This window comes from Pelophylax lessonae (genome assembly GCF_965119305.1).
Source record: "Pelophylax lessonae genome assembly, chromosome: 8".
In the NCBI taxonomy this organism is placed as follows: Eukaryota; Metazoa; Chordata; class Amphibia; order Anura; family Ranidae; genus Pelophylax; species Pelophylax lessonae.
Genome location: NC_138775.1, coordinates 234142674 through 234167289, shown reverse-complemented (window position 1 = coordinate 234167289; position 24616 = coordinate 234142674). Strand labels below are relative to the sequence as shown.

Here is a 24616-nt window from a genome sequence, read left to right as displayed (position 1 = left end):
TTAATCAGCATATTTGAGTCATAAGATTTTGTGGGAGTATATGTTTGCAAAAAAAAAAAAAAAGCTACAAATAAATGCTACAGGTAAAAAAATGCTGAAAAATGCTACTGCAAAAAACATTGCAAAACTCATTCTACAGCTGCATCTTTCTACAGAAAAAATGCTACTGCCATTTTTATAACTTCCAGTGTGCATGAGGCCTTAAAGGTACAACAATGTCCTAAGACTAAAAAAAGACTAATTGAACTTTTAAGGTACAACAATTTCATAAAACAGCAGTCCTATAATTAGTATTTTTTCTTGCTTGTTCTATACAGTGAAGGGATGTGGTACACGCCTATATGGTACGATTTCCTGAATTCCATACACAATTAGGAGTATAGATTCCAGGAAATCTTACCCTAGAGGGGTGTACCACGGTAGCCCAATTAGTCTTTTCTAGTCGTATGACATTGTTGTATCTCGAGAGACCCATTGTTTTTTTTTCTTCTTGCCATTTTCGATTTAATAATACTTCTACAAAAAATTAAGAATGTGAAAGGGTCCCTTTAAAGAAGAAACAATAATCCCAACACCTAGTACCCAGTGCTAGTGGCCATCATCCCTGGTCAGTATATACAAAAAGAATCCCCAATGGTGTGGGACTATGAATGCCACTAGACACTGTATATTGTAGTTAAAATGTTAAATTTTTATTTAGATCAAAACATGAACAAAAATACAAACAAAAAATTGGAGAACATAAACATTACATACAAATTGGGGCATATAAAAATCGCATGCAATTGACAGACCATGTACCAGACCACATTGAAGACGCTCAGGGGCACACGGTGACCTTTGAACCGGAAAAGAAACCCTACGCGTTTCAGGCGTTAAAACAGCCCTTCCTCAGGGGTCAACCAGAGTTCCAAAAAAGCACCTACTATGCCCTTGGCGTCTATACAAAGGATTGGAATGGTCTGTCGATTAAAAACGGTAGTTCATACCGTATGGAGGAATGCCCGAGTTCCAACGAGCCAGTTAAAAGCAAAGTTGAAAAGGAAGAGAGAAGTATCGTAGCTGCCCTGGAGGACCACCGGGGCACCACGATGATCGGAGCAATTAGCTCAGTAAGGACCACTCCAAGGAAAGAGCTCACTTGTATAATATAGGTGATTATTGATCAGCCTGTAAGATTTACGAAAGGTGTAATGACAGAGGGTCATGTGTTGTAGAAAAGGAGTAATAGTTCCGTATTAGGAGTATCTCAGCGTATAATTATCTGTAGTAAATGGTCCTGGAACTTGGCATCCTCGCCAAGTTCCAGGACCATTTACTACAGATAATTATACGCTGAGATACTCCTAATACGGAACTATCACTCCTTTTCTACAACACATGACCCTCTGTCATTACACCTTCCGTAAATCTTACAGGTTGATCAATAATCACCTATATTATACAAGTGAGCTCTTTCCTTGGAGTGGTCCTTACTGAGCTAATTGCTCAGATCTTTGTGGTGCCCCGGTGGTCCTCCAGGGCAGCTACTATACTTCTCTCTTCCTTTTCATCTTTGCCTTTAACTGGCTCTTTGGAACTCGGGCATTCCTCCATACGGTATGAACTACCGTTTTTAATCGACAGACCATTCCAATCCTTTGTATAGATGCCAAGGGCATAGTAGGTGCTTTTTTGGAACTCTGGTTGACCCCTGAGGAAGGGCTGTTTTAACGCCCGAAACGCGTAGGGTCTCTTTTCCGGTTCAAAGGTCACCGTGTGCCCCTGAGCGTCTTCAATGTGGTCTGGTACATGGTCTGTCAATTGCATGCGATTTTTATATGCCCCAATTTGTATGTAATGTTTATGTTCTCCAATTTTTTGTTTGTTTTTTTGTTCATGTTTTGATCTAAATAAAAATGTAACATTTTAACTACAATATACAGTGTCTAGTGGCATTCATAGTCCCACACCATTGGGGATTTTTTTTGTATATAGGGTCCCTTTAAAGAAGGATAAACTATTAAAAGTAAAAGCATTGTTGAGATGTTTCCACCAAGCACTTTTTATTACCTTTAATATCTATATGTGCACCACTCTGAAACAGTTTTAGCTTTTTTACTAAGGGTTTGGCCTCACTTATTCTAGAAATAATACACACCATCATCGTTTTGTCTAATGCCAGTGTCCTTATTAGCCACTGAGGCATGACTAAGGCACCCCAGATGCAACCCTCAACCTCAATCATAACCTCTAACCAACCCAACACCCTTTTACCCCAACCATCTATAGAAAAAAAATGCCAAAACACAATTTGTTGGACTAAAATTTTGGCCGTAACGGCCATTTATTAAATCCAAATGAAATATAACAAACATTCCTTAAAACAGGAACCAAAATAATAATGCAATAACAATAAACATGAGGTTGCTGATCTTTGGAGGCACCAAGTGTCAATTATCCACTTTTTATCTGTGTAACTACTTACACGGTCCCCAGCCGCACCACACCGGCTCAGAGACAACCTCAACATTTTGCAGATACCTCACAATTTTAACCTACCAGTTAACCAACCATTAACTGGCATTCCACAGGTGACTCCATACCTTAGATGGGTCCCTAACCTGATAAGCACAGCAGGTTTTTTTTAAATGCCAAAGATCCCAACCGCCAAATTATGAAGACCACATATAGGTGCATACATCCAGTATAGGGGTGGGTGGGTGGGAACGTTCTTCCCCACATGCTTCACAGAATGCTGGGAAGATATTCTGCCCTCTCCAAGACCTCCTTGCTGCCCCTCCTACCAGCTGAAGAAAAACCCCTAATTGGGTGGTAGACCAATTAAACTTTCATTAACGTTAACTCTCCCCGATTAACCTGTCTATCTAGTCATGCTAGTCCTATGCTTATTTTTATTTTTTTGCTTCAGTTTGCTTCAGGCTGTACTTTCTCATTAGACATGGGTTAGTGGATTGGTGGGGATTTACCTGAAGTCAGTGAAGTCAAACAAAGTGAAACCAGTTTTAGAGCATTGCACAGAAGAGGCTTTTACTTTCAATATTTTTAAATGGGTAAAAGAGGTACTTTGAAACATTACTAATTTTCTCTGATAGAAAAAACTTTTACCCAACACATTTCATCATTAGGCCTTTCTAAAGAAGTAGGGGCCTATCCCTTGATAAAGCCTTTATGGTGAAACATGCTGGGAGGAGTTGGTGCATATAGGACCACAGTCCATAAACATTGCCAGGGTCAGCAGTATATTTATAGAGTAGCTGACCAGGATTGGGTAAGAAACGACAAGCAGTGACTGTGATCTCAGACAGCCAGGTAGTGGAGCCCAATTGTATACCTAGCCAACAGGCAAGAAAATGGAACAGTACCAGACCTGTGACAAAGGCAAAATAGAGGTTCAAAATTTAGGCAATGTAAGTGGAAGGGATATATGAAGCAGTGTCTACAGAACCCATAAAGCACCTAATAATGTGAGTGGTATTATTTTACCTTTTTATTTTTTAATAAATATTTTTAAATGGTAAACATCATTCGGAGTGCTTTTGCCTTTTTAACATTCCTGGGAGATATGGAGATTTGTGTAAATACGGAGCAAAGAGATCTTTCTGAACACATTACTAAGTTGAAGGTCAATCAACTCCAGTGAGTGAGATAGGAGAGCACAGGTGTGAGGAACAAAAGTAATTATAATTTTTTGGCAATAAAAAAGACTAAACATAAATAAAAAAATTGGAGATTTTATGATTGTTATTGATTATATGAATATATTGGGGTTGATTTACTAAAAGGTGAAAGGGAAAATTCTGCTGCAGCTCTGCATTCAAACCAATCAACTTCCAGTTTTTTTTGGTCAAACCTTAATCACTTCTGGACCGGAAGGTTTTCCCCCTTAATGACCAGGCCATTTTTTGCGATACAGCACTGCATTATTTTAACTCACAATTGCGCAGTCGTGCGATGATGTACCCAGAAAAAATGTGTGTCCTTTTTTTTCTATTATTTAATCACCTCTACAGTTTTTATTTTTTGCGCTATAAACAAAAAAAAAAGCAACAATTTTGAAAAAATAAAATACCACTATTTTATACTTTCTGCTATAAAACACAGCCAATAAAAAAAACTTGAAAAAACATTTTTTTTTCATCATTTTAGGCCAATATGTATTCTGCTACATATTTTTGGTAAATATTGATTGGTTTACGCAAAAGTTATAGTGTCTGCAAACGGTGCAATATTTTTATGGAATTTTTATTTATTTATTTATTTACTTTTTTACTTGTAATGGTGGTGATCAGCAATTTGTATCGGGACTGCAACAATACGGCGGACAAATCAGACATCTAACTGACACTTTTTGGGGACCAGTGACACCAATACAGTGAACAGTGCTAAAAAAAATGCACTGCACTAATGACACTGAATGGGAAGGGATTAACATCAGGGGTGATCAAAGGGTTAAATGTGTCCCTACTAACTGTCGGGGGGTTGTACTGATTGGGGGAAAACAGAGATCCATGTTCTTGCTTAGCAGGAACAGAAGATCTCCATCTTTTCCCCTCGCAGAACGTCAATCTGCCTTGTTCTGCCTCTCCCGGGGATGATCGCAGGTGGCCGGCGGACATCAGGTCTGCTGGACCTGCTGATTGACATCTCCTCTAGTCAATAATGGAGCAATCACACCTCTGGTGACAAGATCTGCCATCTAGTGACTATTGCTATTGCGCGCAATAGAGCCACACTGCCGCAGTAAATACATGACGGGCGGCAAGTGGTTAATTGAACAAGCTGAAGTTAGAAGCTGATTGACTACCGTGCACACCTGCAGCAGATTTTGTACTCTCCATTTTTAATAAATTACTGCAATTGTATCACAAAGTAGAATTGAAGCTATGCAGAGCACATTTTATACACATGGAGTGACATATTTTATTTCCGAGCCCAGGGTATGTTTTTGCCCTAGTTGTTCTATATTTAGGACATAATAACTCTTTTACTGGTTTGGCTATACACCTGGGTGTACAGCTCCTGCATCATACTTCTACATCATGCCCAGGATAAAATCAGCCTTTGTACAAGGAATACATTAATTTGATGTGGTCCTCATCTTCTACTCTACTCAGTAAATATCAGCTTGGATAACTGGTCTTGAAATTCTGGAGAAACCAATGCAGAGATTAATTATCATCAAATTAGATCTAAGACATCTCAGTAGTCTTCTCTGTCACATTATGTGACAGTTTATTTTAGAGTTCCTACAAAATACTTCTTTTATGTTGGTTAAAAAGTTTCTGGCCCTGTCAAATCTACTTTGGCAATAAGAAGATTTCAGAACAATTTATCCATTTCTGTGTACTAAAGTAGGCTGGAAAAAAGAAAAGCCACAGGCTGGTAGATTGTGTCTGATGTATGTAATTCAGTGCATACAATACTTCAAGTTTGATCGGTGTTTCCCTTTAATACTGCAAAAAGCCATGATATGGAGTTAACATTCTGCATAAGACAAATAGCCACTCATAATGCCAGACTATAACTCACCAGTACGTGCGTTCATTGTTGCCGGGGCACTGTGGAGATTATCTCGAATGGCAGATATTCCTATTCCATATTCTGTTCCCGGGATCAAATCTGTAAGAAAAAATGGAACGTATAATGATTAGAAGGACAAGGGCTTATCCACTGTCCATCATTGTAAACGATTACGTACAACGTTTTCCTCCTTGTGATGTTCTCATCGTCCAATCAATCTTTCACAAACAGAACCTTTTAAACACCTTAAACTCCTGTAATTCCTCCTATCATTCTTCCAGTGTCATGTTAAGTGCAAGAAGCATATTAATCAAGTTTTTAATCAAATTTTTGTCAGCTCGTTTCTTAACTGATACGCTCTCAAGCATATAACACAAGAGCTGAGACACCCCCAGACAAAGATATTAATATGTCTGCTTTCATGATGTGTGTCACTTAACTGCTGATGCGGTGTTGGCTACATGTAATTTCTTGTAGAGAGCCTGCATGACTGCTGAAAAATTACTTGCCTTTGATGTCACTAAAGCAGCATCGCCAACCTTTCTGATGTGCCCTGCATGTATTTCTTGATACAAATAATATGCCAAGTTATTATTTTCACTTAACATCTAAAAGCTAAGCGTACCCAACGCTGCTTTATAAGTTACAGATTGTCGAGAGCTGGTTGAATCATAGCCTGGCTTCCTATATATCTTGAGGACTCCAGTAATCAATCTGTCAAAGTTCTGGGATGTACCGCCTATACAAAAAGTGTACATATGTAAGGATCTAGTGTAGCCTTGGCCTATGGAATTGTCACTGTTGCCCTTACAGTGGAGCTGTCATTCCCACAAGTGAAGTGTGTGGAGCGGCTTCACGGACAGAGGGTGGAAAAAAGCACACAGGGCAGCATTTGGAGCCATAGCTGCTGGATGAGGGCCTACTGTCCAGCATATAGAAGACAATGTGAATGGCTGCACATTGGCTACACCCCCCCCCCCCTTGCCTGAGAACTGCTGGGAGTAGCAAAGAATTTTGGGGGAGGTAGACTCTAGAGAGCCTGGACTCACTGTTGTAGATCTGTGTGGGTCTACAAGTCCTAGAGGCTGGGTGCTAAAGAGAGGTGGAAAATGAATGCAGAAGCCAGGGCTCGGGCCAATTTTGTGTGAAAAGGTGAGAGGTGACCATCAGAGTGGGCTGCTGTGTTGGAGAGCTACCTGCTGGAGTGTCAACGAGGGAAAGACACTGGGCTGCCATATCTACACAGGGGTCACAGCTGTAAGAGAGTGTCATTTCTGTGAGAGATTGCCATTACCAGGTTCTGAGTCACTGCTGACATCACCAGTTCTGTGAAAAATCATCAATGTGGGGACCTGAGTCATCACTGGTCTCACAAATTATGGATACTAGAGAGTGGGAGGAGGAGGAATAATCATAGACAACTTGATGTTGAGAGGCCACTGGCTACAACTTCCTTGCCCACTTCTTTAACAGACAATGTAACCTTACCTTACAATACAATTTGGGGAACCTATGCCCGGCACTGTGGGATCTGTCGAAACCTGAGCACTTCAATGCTGGAAAAACTGCACTGGCCAGTGGGACGGGTTTAGAAAAACTGAAGGACCTTTAGCTTAAAGTACTGCTGCAATTTGGACTTTCCTAGTTTCACAGTTCAGGTACAGAAACACTTGGCCCTCTTACTGTTTGTGGCGTTGTGCCAATTTATTATCTATTAGAGTTCATTGCTATTGCTATACTAGGTTTATTGCCTTGTTGGGACTCTTTTCCAAATACATCTTCCTTATTAATCATGTGACAGAATGTGTGGCAGTGCCAGAAAAGTCATTGTCATCAGGAACAAGGATCTGTAGTAGGTGGGCGGGGATGGAAACTCACGTATACTGACAGATCACATGAGGCAACAAGTCCCCAAGAAGTACAAAGATCTATTGGGTGATTGAACCTGCTAGGATTAACCAAAATATAGATATAAGTTTATGATGGGCAGGCCATTATAGCATATTGTACAATACTCCTTTTTTCTGTTTCTCCATACCTTATATCTCAGCTATAGATAGTATGAGTGAAAGGAAAGTCTAATGTTGTAAAGAAGAATACTGCATAGGAACCTGGAATGTAAGATCAATGAATCAGGGTAAACTGGATGTGCTCAAACAGGAGATGGCAAGATTAAACATCAATATCTTGGAAATTAGTGAACTAAAATGGACTGGAATGGGTGAATTCAACTCAGATGACTAATATATCTACTACCGTGGACAATAATCTCTCAGAAGAAATGGTGTATCCCTCATAGTCAACAAAAGAGAGAGCAAAGCAGTACTGGGGTACAATCCCAAAAATGACAGGATGATCTCAGTCTGTATCCAAGGCAAACCACTAAAAATCACAATAAACCAAGTTTATACACCAACCTCTGATACTGAAGAAGCTAGGGATCTATAACAACCTTTAGAATTAACTTCAAAAAAGATATCCTTCTCATAATGGGAGATTGGAATGCTAAAGTAGGAAGTCAAAGCATATCTGGAATAACAGGTAAATATGGCCTTGGAGTACAAAATGAAGCAGGAAAAAGGCTAATAGAGTTTTTAAAGAAAACACACTGGTAATAAAAAACTATTTTCCAACAGAAATAACAAAAATAGTTGCTCTAAAAAGGAAAATTTGTGTGCAATTGACAATCACAAATAACACATAATGCAGTGAAATAATAATAAAACATTGGTGAAAAAAAATACCTGTCATAGTCCAAATAATAGCTGAATCTTCAAAGTAAGCCACGATAGGTAACTGTGAACTGATATAAATCCACCACTGAATGAATATATCCTCCACCCGTAGGTAAATCTGCTTACCAGAGCCACCTGACCTCAAGGGCCAATAGCGCGTGTAACACTCCACCAGGCTACCAAATCCAGGTAGTGGATCACAGGGCACTCATCAAAGAAGGTCCATCAGAGCTTGCATGGTAACAGGACATATATAACCCATATAAAGCAATGGGAAAGGTACCATAGTGTAAAACCATAATTTATTGGGAACACATCACACAATATTGCACTTACATAGATAAAACATCAAGAGCATATAAAAAAGCCGGCCGGCTACAGCCGAACACCTGTCCTTCCGGGATCGTAAGAGCACGGTGACGTCAGCCCGTCGCTAACCCATGGGCTGATGTCACCGTGCTCTCACGGTCCTAGAAGGATGGATGTTCAGCTGTAGCTGGCCGGCTTTTTTATCTGCTCTTGACGTTGGATATATATTGTCATCCTCCTTATTTAACCTATATGCAGAGTACATCATGCAAAATTCCAGGATCGATGAATCACAAGCCGAAATAAGGATCGCAGAGAGAAATATCAACAACCTGAGATATGCAGATGATACCACACTAATGCAGAAGTGATGAAGAACTAAAGAGTCTCTTAATGAAGGTGAAAGAGGAGAGCGCAAAAGCTGGCCTGAAATTGAACATTAAGAAAACAAAGATCATGGCAACTGGTCCCATCAGTCTTTGGCAAATAGCAGGCGAAGAAATGGAAACAGTGACAGATTTTATCTTCCTAGGCTCCAAGATCACGGTAGACGGTGACTGTAACCAGGGACTTAGGAGACGCTTGCTTCTTGGGAGGATAGAAATGGCAAACCTAGACAACATTTTAAAAATCAGAGACATCACGATACCAACAAAGTGCCACATAGTTAAAGCTATGGTATATCCCATAGTAACGTATGGCTGAGAAAGTTGGGCCATAAAAAAGGCTAAACGCCGAAGAATTGGTGCTTTTTAACTATGGTGTTGGAGAAGATTCTTGAAAGTTCTTGGACAGCAAAAAGATCAAACCAGTCAATCCTGAAGGAAATGAACCCTGAATATTCACTGGAAGGACAGATCATGAAGCTGAAACTTGAATACTTTTGCCACCTAATGCAAAGAGAGGATTCATTGGAAAAGACTCTGATTCTGGGAAAAATGGAAGGAAATAGGAGAAGAGGACAACAGAATACAAGATGGATAGGATAGCATCGTCCAAACAATGAACATGAAGTTAAGCAAGCTCCAGGAGGTAGATGAGGACAGAAAAGCCTGGCGCGGTATGCTTCATGAGGTCATGAAGAGTCGGACACCACTAAATGACTGAACAACAACATACATTATGGGGTTGATTACTAACTAAACTGCAGAATAACCAATCAGCTTCCAGGTTTACTTATCAAATCCTAATTGAACAAGCTAAAGTTAGTAGCTGATTGGCTACCATGCACGGCTGCACCAGATTTTGCCCTCTCCAGTTTTAGTAAATCAACTCCTATGTGTACCATTAAAAAAAAGTTGATATTTAAAGTGTATGTAAACTCGAACAATAAACTTCACATATTTGTTAACTTTTGGTTAATGTTATATGTTATCTGCTTGATAAACACATACAATACCTGTTGATTCTTCCAGAAATCTTCCTGTGCTCTTTGCCTCTGCTGACTCTTATCAATTAGCATTACTCCCAGTTCTCATTGTAGACTACAGAATACCTTGCCTCAAGAAAAGGAGAGAGAGGGTGTTCTGTATTCCTAACTCACTTTCTGTCGTAGATTAATAATGCTGCTCCCCCCCTAGATATGGTAAAAGGATGAGTATTGTCACCTTAAGACACCACTTCTTGGGACTGGAAAGCCATCACTTCTTGGGACTAGAAAGTTGTAATTTATAAATCTTTTGTTCTTGGATTTAGATACATTTTAGGCATAATAGCATTATTCTTAAAAGCAGACCTCAACTGAGATGACTGGTAAGCTGATGGTGAAGAAAGAATGAGTAAAAGGTATGAAGTATATTATAATTAAAAGTCTGTTGGCGAACACAGTATTTTATTTGGTGATGGATCATGATTTATCAAGTTTTTCTCCTAACCTTACCAAATTGAAAAAAAGACATTACAACTTCTCTACCCCAACACCACTGACAATTCAAGCATATTTGCTAGGCCCGCCAACACTGGCAAATACTCATTCCTTCAGCAACCATAAAAATAGACTTGTGGGGCATTTTATGGAGAAAGTACTATCTTAGAAAAGCAGATGTGACAAAACATTTGCATGTAGCCTGAGGTTGTCAGTTAGACATTTTCACTTTATGCTAATGATTTGGCAATTGTCTTTTACATGTCTACAGAAAACTGACTGGTAACACTTTAAACCTTCCAGAACTGTACAAATTAAAAAACAGCTAAAGACTCCTGCATGACAGCCTATACAAATCCCAAATCCCATTGCTATGTGATGCACAAGCCTCATTAAGTAAACAAAAAAAATAATTTACCTTCCCTGAGTAAATCAAATCCTCCATTTGTGTCTCACATTCTCCTTCTTCCAGACACTGCATATCAGGGTGGGAAAATTTTAGCAACTGAGGCAGTGCTACCGATCTTGAAAGTAGTGGGCAGGGTTAGGTGTGGCAAAGTATGGATTGACAAGCTACAGGCTTATGAATCAGCAGTGCTGACAGACAGGCCTTTGCAAGATTTCTTCATCCCACTGTGCAAACAGTCACAGCCTACTTTAGAGTGGCGACTCTGCTTTGAATTTAGGAGTGGTGCAGCATCATTATCACACCATCACAGGAAGCTGCATTAGGTGAACATCAATGGCAGGATTAGCAGATCATTTTAGGGACTGTGACGAGACCCTTGCTCGCTCGCTTCCGCTCTCCCGACACTCCTCTGTTTCTAGTGAGTCAGCTTGCAGATGGCAACGTCTGATGGTTCGGTCAACCAAGGCTCCGGGATCCAAACTACAGCTATGTGAAGTTCGGAATCCATTAGAACAAACACCAAGCAGGCTGTATGTAAGTTCAAACAGGAGGACGATTTATTGGAAGAACACAGCACACTTTTATACAGAATTTGGAACATCCTGCCCCCAACAACCGCTTTCCCATTGGTCAATTGCACAGTACATGCTGTTCTCCTTCAGGTCCTCCTTAGCCATGCAAATGAGGACTTGAAAATGAGTCAGCAGGGATTGGCCCGTTAGCTTGCTTAGAAGGAATGTTATGTGTAATGAGCCAGACACAGAACAATGGTTCCATAACGAGCCCCCCTAATACACATTACTCTGAGTGTAAATACATCCCTTAGCAGACAACAGGTTCATTAGCACACTTGACAATAGGTGGATGGAAAGCCACCTCAGACAAAAGCAACATTGTTAGACAGTCAGTCTCCTCATTGAACTTCCTGGAATGACCATATTAGGAGTTGTACTTCCTGGTCAAAGACCTCATGGCAAATGGGAACAAATCTCAATATTTCTACATGGAGACCTTGCTGACAAATATGAAGCAATCCAAACCATCACCCATCTGTCCTTAAATTCCAGTGACGGTGAACACCGTCACAGGGACTTTGCAGGAAAACCAAGTAAAAATGAAGTACAGATATGCTTATAATTTAGTGCTGTTGCACATATACATATATATTTTTTGAGGAGGCCGTAGTTCTACTTGACATATCTGGAAACATTTCATGTTTTTTTTTTTTTATTTCATTTTTTTAGTCAGTGATTCGTTTTATTAGGTCATTATTACTGTTCACCAATTTCTTGCATTCCTTCCAAGTTAGGATGACCTCCTGGTGGCATTGATCTGTTGCTCTCCCTCTCTCCTTGATGTTATCACGCCAGTCCCCTCTCATTATAAAGCCATTATAATACTTGGATGAACAATTAAAATCAATCTAACCCATACTTTGAAATTCCATGTTTTTTATTTCGCCATAATTATCTTCACAAGTGCAGTTAACCAATTTAATATGTTTAGCAAGTTGTAATGTAGAGATGTGATTTGATGCCGAGAATGAATAAGAGACACTAATGTAATTTCACTTCAGACACCTCTGACAGCAGAAAGAGGGAGCAGAAATGAAATTAACTCCACAGCACTGATTTATAACACCTGTCGATGCCACTGAATACAGTCATATTTGCCAGTGTTGTTGCGGTGCAGATCTTCTGGTAATGTGAAAATGTATATATAATTTGGGAAGAGGAAATATCAAGGGTGGTGGAAAAAAAACTGCTAAAAACAAATTAAAGTCTTCTTAGATCTTCAGATAAATCTTTTCCCTGACAATCTGGGTGAGCAACTTTTAGTCACCAGGTCATCAATCACCCGAGATGTTCACAAAGTGAACGGCAAAGTCTGTATTATAACGAGGTGGCTGATCCTGGGCCTTGATAAATGGGCTGGTGTCTTGCTCCGCTGAAGTTTCTCTGAGGTGCCTGATTCACTGCATTTTGCAATAAAGACAATTTACACCAGTCCTGCAATCCTTACAATATTGTACCGGCAAAGGCAGTCACGGCTGTCAGGAATACAATAACGCACCATATAATCAGGTCAACACTTTCTGATGCCCCTTAATAAACTATTCAGTCAGATTGTGGCTGTGTGTTACCTACGCTTACATCCAACATAATATTGGTATTTACAGAACAGAGACAAATGTACGTCTCTATACTATAAAGGAGGGTGAGAATGGGAAGCCTGCCATAGAAGGTACCCAGAAGGGTATTGCATTTCTCATGGCTGATTATTGTATCGATTTTCAAAGACAACCCTAGGCTTCTGGAATTCATTTCTGTATATTTTGCCCATGATAATTAATTATAACTTTGCAGATGATGCTTTTTTATTTTTGTGATCTGCAGTGAATGGTTAGGCTGCAGTCAGTCCAATGTTTCGTTCCTTCTAAGTGTTCCTAGGTTTGAAGTTTAACTAAAAGCAAAATTGGAGAGGGATTAGAATGTTTGTTGGGTTTTTATTGCTGTCTGTGCTCCTGTTAGACCCCATTCACACTGCCGCGACCAGAAAGTCGCCTCATAAGGGGCGACTTGTTAGCGCGACGTTCAGCGCGAATTCAGTGCGACTTGTATGATAGACAACTTTGTACGACTTTGTATTTGGCCAATCAGAATATGATGGTTCTGGGTCATGCTCAATCACACAAAAAAAAGTTCCTAAAAATTGTCGTGTTTGATAGAGAGCCAATTATTGAAAAAAATTATTGAAAAAAAAAAAAAAAAAGAGATTTCTTTGGATTTAGTGTCTGTGGGGTCTAAAAAGTGTACCTGTGAAGTTTCAGCTCTGTAGCATGTCCAGAAACAGAAAAAAAAGATAATTTTTCTTAGAATTTTTAGTAGCAAAGGGATGGGGCTCCGCTCCCTTCACACCTGGGTGTTTTTGTTGCAGGCATTTATTGGGCATTTTTTGGGCGTCTTTGGAGGCAGGCATGACATCTGAACTTCTGTATAGGGGTATCTATACACACACACACATATATATATATATATATATATATATATATATATATATATATATATACACATACACACATATAGGTGTGAAAGGAGCAGAACCCCATCCCTGCAAATAATTTCATTAGCGCAGGGATGGGGTTCCACTCCTCTTACACCTATATGTGTGTATGTGTATATATATACATATATGTATGTGTGTGTGTATATATACCCCTATACAGAAGTTCAGATGTTATGCCTGCCTCCAAAGACGCCAAAAAATGCCCAATAAACGCCTGCAACAAAAACACCCAGATGTGAAAGGAGCGGAGCCCCATCCCTGTGCTACTAAAAATTCTAAGAAAAATTATCTTTTTTTCTGGTTCAGGACCATTTTAATGGAAAGTCGGATCACAAGTCGCTTCAAATAAGATATGGAGGCGACTCCCATTGAAGTCTATGGGACAAGTCGGATACAAGTCGCCTCAAAGTAGTACAGGACCCTTTTCTGAAGTCGGAGCAACTTCAGTAATGCCAATTAAGACGGCACTCGTTGATTAACATTGCTTTTGTTATGTCAAGTGACTTGGGGCGACTTGAGGGCACACAAGTTGCCTCACAAGTCGCAGCAGTGTGAATGGACTCTTAAGGAGATTCCCCCTCTCTATTTGTCCTGTTTACCGATATCATTCAAAGTGAAATTGAAAGTACAAGAAAGTCCTAATCCTAATCCTTTTGGGTTGTCCCCAGAAAAATAATGGAGGGGAAATCTTCCAATGGGGACACTAGTTCTGGTGACCTGGGAGGCCCCAAGGAATTCCCTTAATTTTCTGGGATTTCCTCTTACTTCATGTTTGGCTATGGGACAGGAAGTGAAGGGAAATCTTCGCAATGGGACACAGATGGCGAAAAAAAATCAGACAGGGGGTTATAACCCTCCCTTACTCTATCCTAAATGAAAAAAAAAAAAAAAGATTTGCCTATAGTTCTTAATTTTATCAGCTGCAGCTCAGCATCCTCTTCTCAAGCAATCCCAGTAAGAAGAGCTAAAGAAGACTTTATTGTCCTAACTTCCCATATGCGTCTGCTCAGAAAATTGTTTTGCTGCATAGATGTCAAAATGTTTGATCCCATGCTGTTATCTTCTCTGATGTCACAGAAGCCTTTTCCAGGTCCAGGCAGCCAGTACCTGATGACGTGCACCAGCTCCACCCACTATGTTTTCCTGCTCCTGCAGCCTCCTGGGATATATGATATGGTATCACAGATGGCTGAAAGAGTAGGGACACGTTGTTCTCACAGAGGTGGAGCCAGAAAAAAAAGTAAAAAAAAATATATGGGAAGGAAATGCAGGGAGCTAAAGTGGATATGGGGCAAGATCCACTTTAATTTCTGAGTTATAAATATTTATTAGCCCAGCCAATCACTGAGGAGCTTGTCCTAGTAGTGTGAGTTGCAGAGGTGATAAATATTTGGGGCAACCGTCCAGAGTCCTCTTGCTTTCCTGAACCCCTGCTCATGGGGATGGCATGCTGGTGGTGTTTCCCCCTTTAGGGAGGGTATGGCAAAAAACTGTCTGAGCATAGGGAAAAAGTACTTTGGCCTTGCAGAAGCACCGCACATGAGTGACTAAATGAGATAGAGAGGCTTATATAGAAACCTTCTCAGCTAAAATCTTGGTTAGTTACTCAGTTTGCTTTAAGGGACTATTTGCATTAACAGTAACATGATTATTCCTCACCCATTTTTCCATATTCTGCTGTTCCATAATAATTCGATGTTCAAATGTATTCTACCTTAGCGTAAGAGCCATTAGCAATTTGGATGTGCATGGAAAGTGAACTGCAACGTCTCCCTGTGGTCTATTATGTGACCTAGAGGTTGTTAGCTGTGAATTCAGGGTTGATAGTGCTACTAACTAGGGTTGAGCGGACACCTAGATGTCCGTGTTTGACGGGTTCGGCCGGACTTTTACCGAACTTTTCCCGGACACCGAACCCCATTGAAGTCAATGGGGACCCGAACTTTAAGGCACTAAAATGGCTCTAAAACACCAAAGGAAAGGGCTAGAGTGCTGCAAATGGCAGCAAAACGTAGTTAAGAGCATGGCAAGTGCTCTGCAAACAAATGTGGATAGGGAAATAACTTAAAACAACAAAAAAAAAAACAGAAAAATAAAACAATGTTCTTCATCTCTGAAGGACGAGGCCCATATGGAGTAGGAGGGAGGTTGAGGTGGTGGTGGATGTGGCAGTGTCATAGGCGTGCGCACAGGGTGTGCCTGGTGTACCTGGGCACACCCTAATCACCTAGGGCACATAGCATTATCGCTCTGTTTGCCAGTGAGGAGATGGGAAAGATCTCCCTCGCACCTGCTCTGCTCTATTTCTCTTTGCCAGCAGGGAGAGTAATGTATCGGGGCCATGTACATGTAGGCAAACACATGCATGTGTATTTCAACTTTGGGGTGCACACCCTAATGCAATAGGCTGCGCACACCTATGGGCGGTGTAGGTGGAAGTGGCGGTGGAGGAGGACCAGGGCCGGATTAAGAGCATCATGGTCTTGGTGCTGAGGATTTTGAAGGGCCTTAAGGGCCGTGCCTTGGCATGCACCATTTCACGGAATGACAGCATTTCAAAGGCCAATAATTGTGAAATGCTGGCATTCAGGGCCAGGGATCGCGGGTGGGTAGGGGGGTACTTCCTCTTCCTCTCAAGTGTTTGGGAGATGGAAAGCTGAACGCTTCCACGGGACATTGTGGAGATGGTTGTTGGTGACCCAGGTGGTGGTGTTGCTGACAGATCGTCTGTTTGCGGGGTGGCAGGTGCCGGTATGACTACAGAGGTGGCTGGAGCGGCCGAGACTGCAGCAGAAGAGGAAGCAGGATGAGCCAGAGACGTTTCTTGGTTTTGAAGGTGTGTACTCCACTGCAGCTCGTGCTTTGCACTTAGATGCCTGATCATGCAGGTTGTGCTCAGGTTGAGAAGGTTTATGCCTCGCTTCAGGCTCTGATTGCACAGGGTGCAAACCACTCGTGTCCTGTCATCAGCACATTTTCTAAAGAACTTCCACGCTAGAGAACTCTTTTGAGCTGACTTTGGTGCGCTCGTTCCCTTGCTGCGTTGGGCAGTAGCAGGCGTAGTGTCTAGAGCACGGCCGCTCCGCTTCTGCACCCTGCTCCCTCTTCTGCTGTGCTGGTGGCTCTGTGCGACCATCGCCTCTTCCTCCAAACTACTCAGGTCACCTGCATGACCTTCATTCCATGTGGGGTCGAGGACCTCATCGTCCTCCACATCATCTTCCACCCAGTCTTCACCCCTGCCCTCCCTGTCGGTCTCCACAATGCTGAACGCCGCAGCAGTTGGCACCTGCGTTTCGTCATCATCGGAGACGTGCTGTGATGGTCCTTCCATGTACTCATCTTGAGAAATAAGTGGTTGGGCATCGCTGCACTCAATCTCTTCCACTTCTGGGGCAGGGCTAGGTGGATGGCCCTGGGAAACCCTGCTGACAGAGTCCTCAAAAAGAATAAGAGACTGCTCTATGGCTTGGGGCTCAGACTGCTTGCCTGATTTGCAAGGGGGTGAGGTGAAAGACGGTTGGACATTGGCTGCAGGTGCCAACTCTGACCTTTCTGCAGTAGACTGGGTGGGAGACAATGTGAAGGAACTGGAGGCACTGTCAGCAGCAAACCAATCTACTATCGCCTCTCTGTGTTCTGGCCTCATCACTTCTAGAGGCGTATGATGCCCTACCAAATACTGATGCAGGTTCTGTCGCCTACTCACACTTGAGGAAGGTGTTTCACTTGTGCGTGTAGCTGGCACAGATCGACCACGTCCTCTCCTTGCAACAGGAGCTCTAGCAGCAGCACCACCACGACCCAGGCCACGGCCCCTATTTGACGCTCTCCTCATATTTCTGAAATTTAAGATCTTGCCCTAGAAAGGTCTTTATTGAATAGCGGAACAAAAGAACAACAGTATCGCACGGGTGTATCTCACAGTCAAATATGCAAACTATGCCGCAATTTAATGTTTTTTACACCAAAAGGGTGTGTATTGAATAGCGGAATAGGATAAAAACTGTGTATCTCACACGTACAAACACAGACTAGGCCCGATTAAATTTTTTCCTACCCTAAAGGGAGGATGAGGAAGAGGAGTATGGAACAGGCAGCACCCTCAAATCTTCAGAAGTATGAGATGAACCCCAAAAACTTGGAAAGGTGGATCTCACACGTACCGACACAGACTATTCCGCAATTTAATTGAGCCACAAAGGTTTTTATTGAATAGCGGAATAGGAAATATGATCAAAAAAAAGTGTATGTTTTTCACACGTACAGAAGCACACTAGGCCCCAATTACTATTGTTTGTACACCTAAAAGGATGGATGAGGAGGAGGAGGAGGAGGAGTATAGAACAGGCAGCACCCTCAAAGCTTCAGAAGTATGAGATGAACCCCAAAAACTTGGAAAGGTGGATCTCACATGTACCGACACAGACTATTCCGCAATTTAATTGAGCCCCAAAGGTTTTAATTGAATAGCGGAATAGGAAATATGATCAAAAAAAAGTGTATGTTTTTCACACGTACAGAAGCACACTAGGCCCCAATTACTATTGTTTGTACACCTAAAAGGATGGATGAGGAAGAGGAGGAGGAGGAGTATAGAACAGGCAGCACCCTCAAAGCTTCAGAAGTATGAGATGAACCCCAAAAACTTTGAAAGGTGGATCTCACACGTACCGACACAGACTATTCCGCAATTTAATTGAGCCCCAAAGGTTTTTATTGAATAGCGGAATAGGAAATATGATCAAAAAAAAGTGTATGTTTTTCACACGTACAGAAGCACACTAGGCCCCAATTACTATTGTTTGTACACCTAAAAGGATGGATGAGGAAGAGGAGGAGGAGGAGTATAGAACAGGCAGCACCCTCAAAGCTTCAGAAGTATGAGATGAACCCCAACAACTTGGAAAGGTGGATCTCACACATACCGACACAGACTATTCCGCAATTTAATTGAGCCCCAAAGGTTTTTATTGAATAACGGAATAGGAAATATGATCAAAAAAAGTGTATGTTTTTCACACGTACAGAAGCACACTAGGCCCCAATTACTATTGTTTGTACACCTAAAAGGATGGATGAGGAGGAGGAGGAGGAGTATAGAACAGGCAGCACCCTCAAAGCTTCAGAAGTATGAGATTGTGTTCACTGTACCCCACAAAGATTGTGTTCACTGTACCCCACAAAGATTGTGTTCACTGTACCCCACAAAGGTTTTGTTCACTGCACCCCACAAAGATTGTGTTCACTGTACCCCACAAAGGTTTTGTTCACTGCACCCCACAAAGATTGTGTTCACTGTACCCCACAAAGGTTTTGTTCACTGTACCCCACAAAGATTGTGTTCACTGCACTCCAAAAGGATTGTCTTCACTGAACCCCACAAAGATTGTGTTCACTGTACCCCACAAAGGTTTTGTTCACTGCACCCCACAAAGATTGTGTTCACTGTACCCCACAAAGATTTTGTTCACTGCACCCCACAAGGATTGTTTGTCTTCACTGCACCCCACAAGGATTGTCTTCACTGCACCCCACAAGGATTGTCTTCACTGCACCCCACAAAGATTGTGTTCACTGCACCCCACAAAGGTTTTGTTCACTGCACCCCACAAAGATTGTGTTCACTGCACCCCACAAAGATTGTGTTCACTGTACCCCACAAAGATTGTGTTCACTGCACCCCAAAAGGATTGTCTTCTCTGCACCCCACAAAGATTGTGTTCACTGTACCCCACAAAGGTTTTGTTCACTGCACCCCACAAAGATTGTGTTCACTGTACCCCACAAAGGTTTTGTTCACTGCACCCCACAAAGATTGTGTTCACTGTACCCCACAAAGATTGTGTTCACTGTACCCCACAAAGGTTTTGTTCACTGCACCCCACAAAGATTGTGTTCACTGTACCCCACAAAGATTGTGTTCACTGCACTCCAAAAGGATTGTCTTCACTGCACCCCACAAAGATTGTGTTCACTGTACCCCACAAAGGTTTTGTTCACTGCACCCCACAAAGATTGTGTTCACTGTACCCCCCCAAAGATTTTGTTCACTGCACCCCACAAGGATTGTCTTCACTGCACCCCACAAGGATTGTCTTCACTGCACCCCACAAGGATTGTGTTCACTGTACCCCACAAAGATTGTGTTCACTGCACTCCAAAAGGATTGTCTTCACTGCACCCCACAAAGATTGTGTTCACTGCACCCCACAAAGATTGTGTTCACTGCACCCCACAAAGATTGTGTTCACCTTACCCCCCAAAGATTTTGTTCACTGCACCCCACAAGGATTGTCTTCACTGCACCCCACAAGGATTGTCTTCACTGCACCCCACAAAGATTGTGTTCACTGTACCCCACAAAGATTTTGTTCACTGCACCCCACAAAGATTGTGTTCACTGTACCCCACAAAGATTTTGTTCACTGCACTCCAAAAGGATTGTCTTCACTGCACCCCACAAAGATTGTGTTCACTGTACCCCACAAAGGTTTTGTTCACTGCACCCCACAAAGATTGTGTTCACTGTACCCCACAAAGGTTTTGTTCACTGCACCCCACAAAGATTGTGTTCACTGTACCCCACAAAGATTGTGTTCACTGTACCCCACAAAGGTTTTGTTCACTGCACCCCACAAAGATTGTGTTCACTGTACCCCACAAAGGTTGTGTTCACTGCACCCCACAAAGGTTTTGTTCACTGCACCCCACAAAGATTGTGTTCACTGCACCCCACAAAGATTGTGTTCACTGTACCCCACAAAGGTTTTGTTCACTGCACCCCACAAAGATTGTGTTCACTGTACCCCACAAAGATTGTGTTCACTGCACTCCAAAAGGATTGTCTTCACTGCACCCCACAAAGATTGTGTTCACTGTACCCCACAAAGGTTTTGTTCATTGCACCCCACAAAGATTGTGTTCACTGTACCCCACAAAGGTTTTGTTCACTGCACCCCACAAAGATTGTGTTCACTGTACCCCCCAAAGATTTTGTTCACTGCACCCCACAAGGATTGTCTTCACTGCACCCCACAAGGATTGTCTTCACTGCACCCCACAAAGATTGTGTTCACTGCACCCCACAAAGGTTTTGTTCACTGCACCCCACAAAGATTGTGTTCACTGTACCCCCCCAAAGATTTTGTTCACTGCACCCCACAAGGATTGTCTTCTCTGCACCCCACAAAGATTGTGTTCACTGTACCCCCCAAAGATTTTGTTCACTGCACCCCACAAGGATTGTCTTCACTGCACCCCACAAGGATTGTCTTCACTGCACCCCACAAAGATTGTGTTCACTGTACCCCCCAAAGATTTTGTTCACTGCACCCCACAAGGATTGTCTTCACTGCACCCCACAAGGATTGTCTTCACTGCACCCCACAAAGATTGTGTTCACTGTACCCCACAAAGATTTTGTTCACTGCACCCCACAAAGATTGTGTTCACTGCACCCCACAAAGATTTTGTTCACTGCACTCCAAAAGGATTGTCTTCACTGCACCCCACAAAGATTGTGTTCACTGTACCCCACAAAGATTGTGTTCACTGCACCCCACAAAGATTGTGTTCACTGTACCCCACAAAGGTTTTGTTCACTGCACCCCACAAAGATTGTGTTCACTGTACCCCACAAAGATTGTGTGCACTGTACCCCACAAAGGTTTTGTTCACTGCACCCCACAAAGATTGTGTTCACTGTACCCCACAAAGGTTGTGTTCACTGCACCCCACAAAGGTTTTGTTCACTGCACCCCACAAAGATTGTGTTCACTGCACCCCACAAAGATTGTGTTCACTGTACCCCACAAAGGTTTTGTTCACTGCACCCCACAAAGATTGTGTTCACTGTACCTCACAAAGATTGTGTTCACTGCACTCCAAAAGGATTGTCTTCACTGCACCCCACAAAGATTGTGTTCACTGTACCCCACAAAGGTTTTGTTCATTGCACCCCACAAAGATTGTGTTCACTGTACCCCACAAAGGTTTTGTTCACTGCACCCCACAAAGATTGTGTTCACTGTACCCCCCAAAGATTTTGTTCACTGCACCCCACAAGGATTGTCTTCACTGCACCCCACAAGGATTGTCTTCACTGCACCCCACAAAGATTGTCTTCACTGCACCCCACAAAGGTTTTGTTCACTGCACCCCACAAAGATTGTGTTCACTGTACCCCCCAAAGATTTTGTTCACTGCACCCCACAAGGATTGTCTTCTCTGCACCCCACAAAGATTGTGTTCACTGTACCCCCCAAAGATTTTGTTCACTGCACCCCACAAGGATTGTCTTCACTGCACCCCACAAGGATTGTCTTCACTGCACCCCACAAAGATTGTGTTCACTGTACCCCCACAAAGGTTTTGTTCACTGCACCCCACAAAGATTTTGTTCACTGCACTCCAAAAGGATTGTGTTCACTGCACCCCAAAAAGATTGTGTTCACTGCAGCCCACACACAGAAAAATGGATGTGGATCACTGACACCTGCCTTTCTCCTATCCCACACCACACAGCAATATCGATTGTAGTTTGTAGAACACACTTTCCCTAAAATTCAGCAGACTCTGTCCCTAACAGGATTGAGAAGAGATCGTAGATCAGGAGAACTAAGTGCAGACCCCACCCCACACAGCAATATCGATTGTAGTTTGTAGAACACACTGACCCTATAATTCAGCAGACTCTATCCCTAAAATGCCTACAACTCGCCCTGCCTAAACACTCCGACCTGTCCCTCAATTCTATCCGGACACAAATGTTTTTTCCCTGCCTATCTTTCCCTAATCAGCAGCCAGCACGTTGATGTGTGCTCTGTCCCTGATCTAAGCAGCATAATGACGCCGCTGCGGCTGCCTCGAACTTATAAAGACTTGGTCACATGCTTCAGACGGCCAATCACAGCTACTGAGACATTTGCAGGCATGGCTGGGATGGCTTAAGGCACACCAGTTAAACGATTGTTGATTGGCTGTTGAAAGCCCGCCATGAAAAGAGCGCCAAAGCATGCAAAACCCGGAAATAAAACGACCGAACACAGATTTTTACCCGAATATACAGTAAAGTGTCCGTGTTCGTGTTCGGGTAACAAAAATCCAATTATTCGGTACGAACACGAATAATACAGTCCGTGTTCGCTCAACACTACTACTAACACAATTCTAACTGAGAATATTCTGATCATTCTGTGAATTCAGGGTTGATAGTGCTACTAACACAATTCTAATTGAGAATATTCTGAACATTTTCGTAAATAAACCACTGCTGTTTACAACTAAATCATTGCATCTATATGTTGTATATAATTCTCACATTCCAAAGCTGTCTTTTTTTTCAAAATCACAGTTTTTTTTTTTTTACTTTTGCTGTCATTGTCTTTACAATCCGGCTGTGCTGCTCAGCTGCCACCCAACGCAGCTCTGCATTAATCAGATATTGCAGTCCCTTCCATGTCTTCCAAGCATTTTCTCTAGGGGTAGCTGTAAGCAGATTCTTCAGCTCAGCAGAATATAACGTGCTGCAGTCTATGGTTAGTGGTGGTGGTGGTGGTGGTGATTGGGGGGGGGGGGGGGGGTTGCACATGGAAGCAAAGTCAAGAATCCCATTTAGGTTTTGTGCAATGACAGCGTAAAACTGAACTTCAAGCACACATCGAACACACAGTTGAAATGCAAATACGAAAACCTATTTACCTGCCAAAAAATTTCTTAGTTCTTTCTATTCAGTCTGGAGATTTACACAGCTCTGCAACATTACACAATTAGATGAATGACACCACTTATACTACTACCACCACCATCCCGCCCCACATCATGATTGGCCAATAAAGTAGCAGCAGAAGATTAATAAGGGCATCTATCTGTCTACTCTGATCTCTTTTCCTTTTCAACATAATTACACGTAACTTACCTAATGGGCTTCAAGTACTGCCCTTACCTCTCCCAGTGTGCTACTGTGTTAAAAGAGGCTGAAATTGATTCAAATCAAATAAATGTAATCATTTATTAACCACTTAAGCCCCGGAAGATTTTACCCCCTTCCTGACCAGGGGGTATTTTGCGATTCGGCACTGCGTTACTTTAACGGACAATTGCGCGGTCGTGCGACGCTGTACCTAAACTAATTTGACGTCCTTTTTTTCCCACAAACAGAGCTTTCTTTTGGTGGTATTTGATCACCTGTGCGATTTTTTGATCACGCGCTATAAACAAAAAAAGAGCGTCAATTTTGCAAAAATAACAATATTTTTCACATTTTTTTATATGAAATTCCCCCCAAAAAAAAAAGTAAAAATCAAAATTTTTTAAAATTTTCGGCCAATTTGTTTTATGCTACATATGTTTGGTAAAAAAAATCGCAAAAAGCGTATTTTGATTGGTTTGCGCAAAAGTTATCGCGTTTACTAACAAAGGGAAAGATTTTTGTCATTTTTGTTGTTTTTTTTTTAACGCGTAATGGCGGCGATCTGCGATTTTTTTTGCGGCACTGCGACATTGGGGCGGACAGATCGGACCCTTGACTGACATTTGTGACACTTTTGGGGTTACCAGTGACATTTCTACAGTAATCAGTGCTATACATATGCACTGTTACTGTAAAAATACACTGGTTGTGAAGGGGTTAACTTTATTTGGGAGGGAGGGGCTGTGTGTATCCCTAGGGGCGTGCTTTCTACTGTGATTGGCTGTGGCTTGAGCTGT

At 42.1% G+C, this 24616-nt stretch overlaps 1 protein-coding gene across 1 annotated transcript in view; it reads right to left on the bottom strand.

The window, feature by feature from the left end:
* The window catches only part of TNR (tenascin R), a 663536-nt gene that overhangs the window by 143327 nt on the left and 495593 nt on the right, over positions 1-24616 (bottom strand). The window contains exon 9 of the mRNA XM_082265604.1: positions 5533-5622. Coding sequence (XP_082121730.1) covers positions 5533-5622 — 90 coding nt within the window. The remainder of the gene's footprint in view (positions 1-5532; positions 5623-24616) is intronic.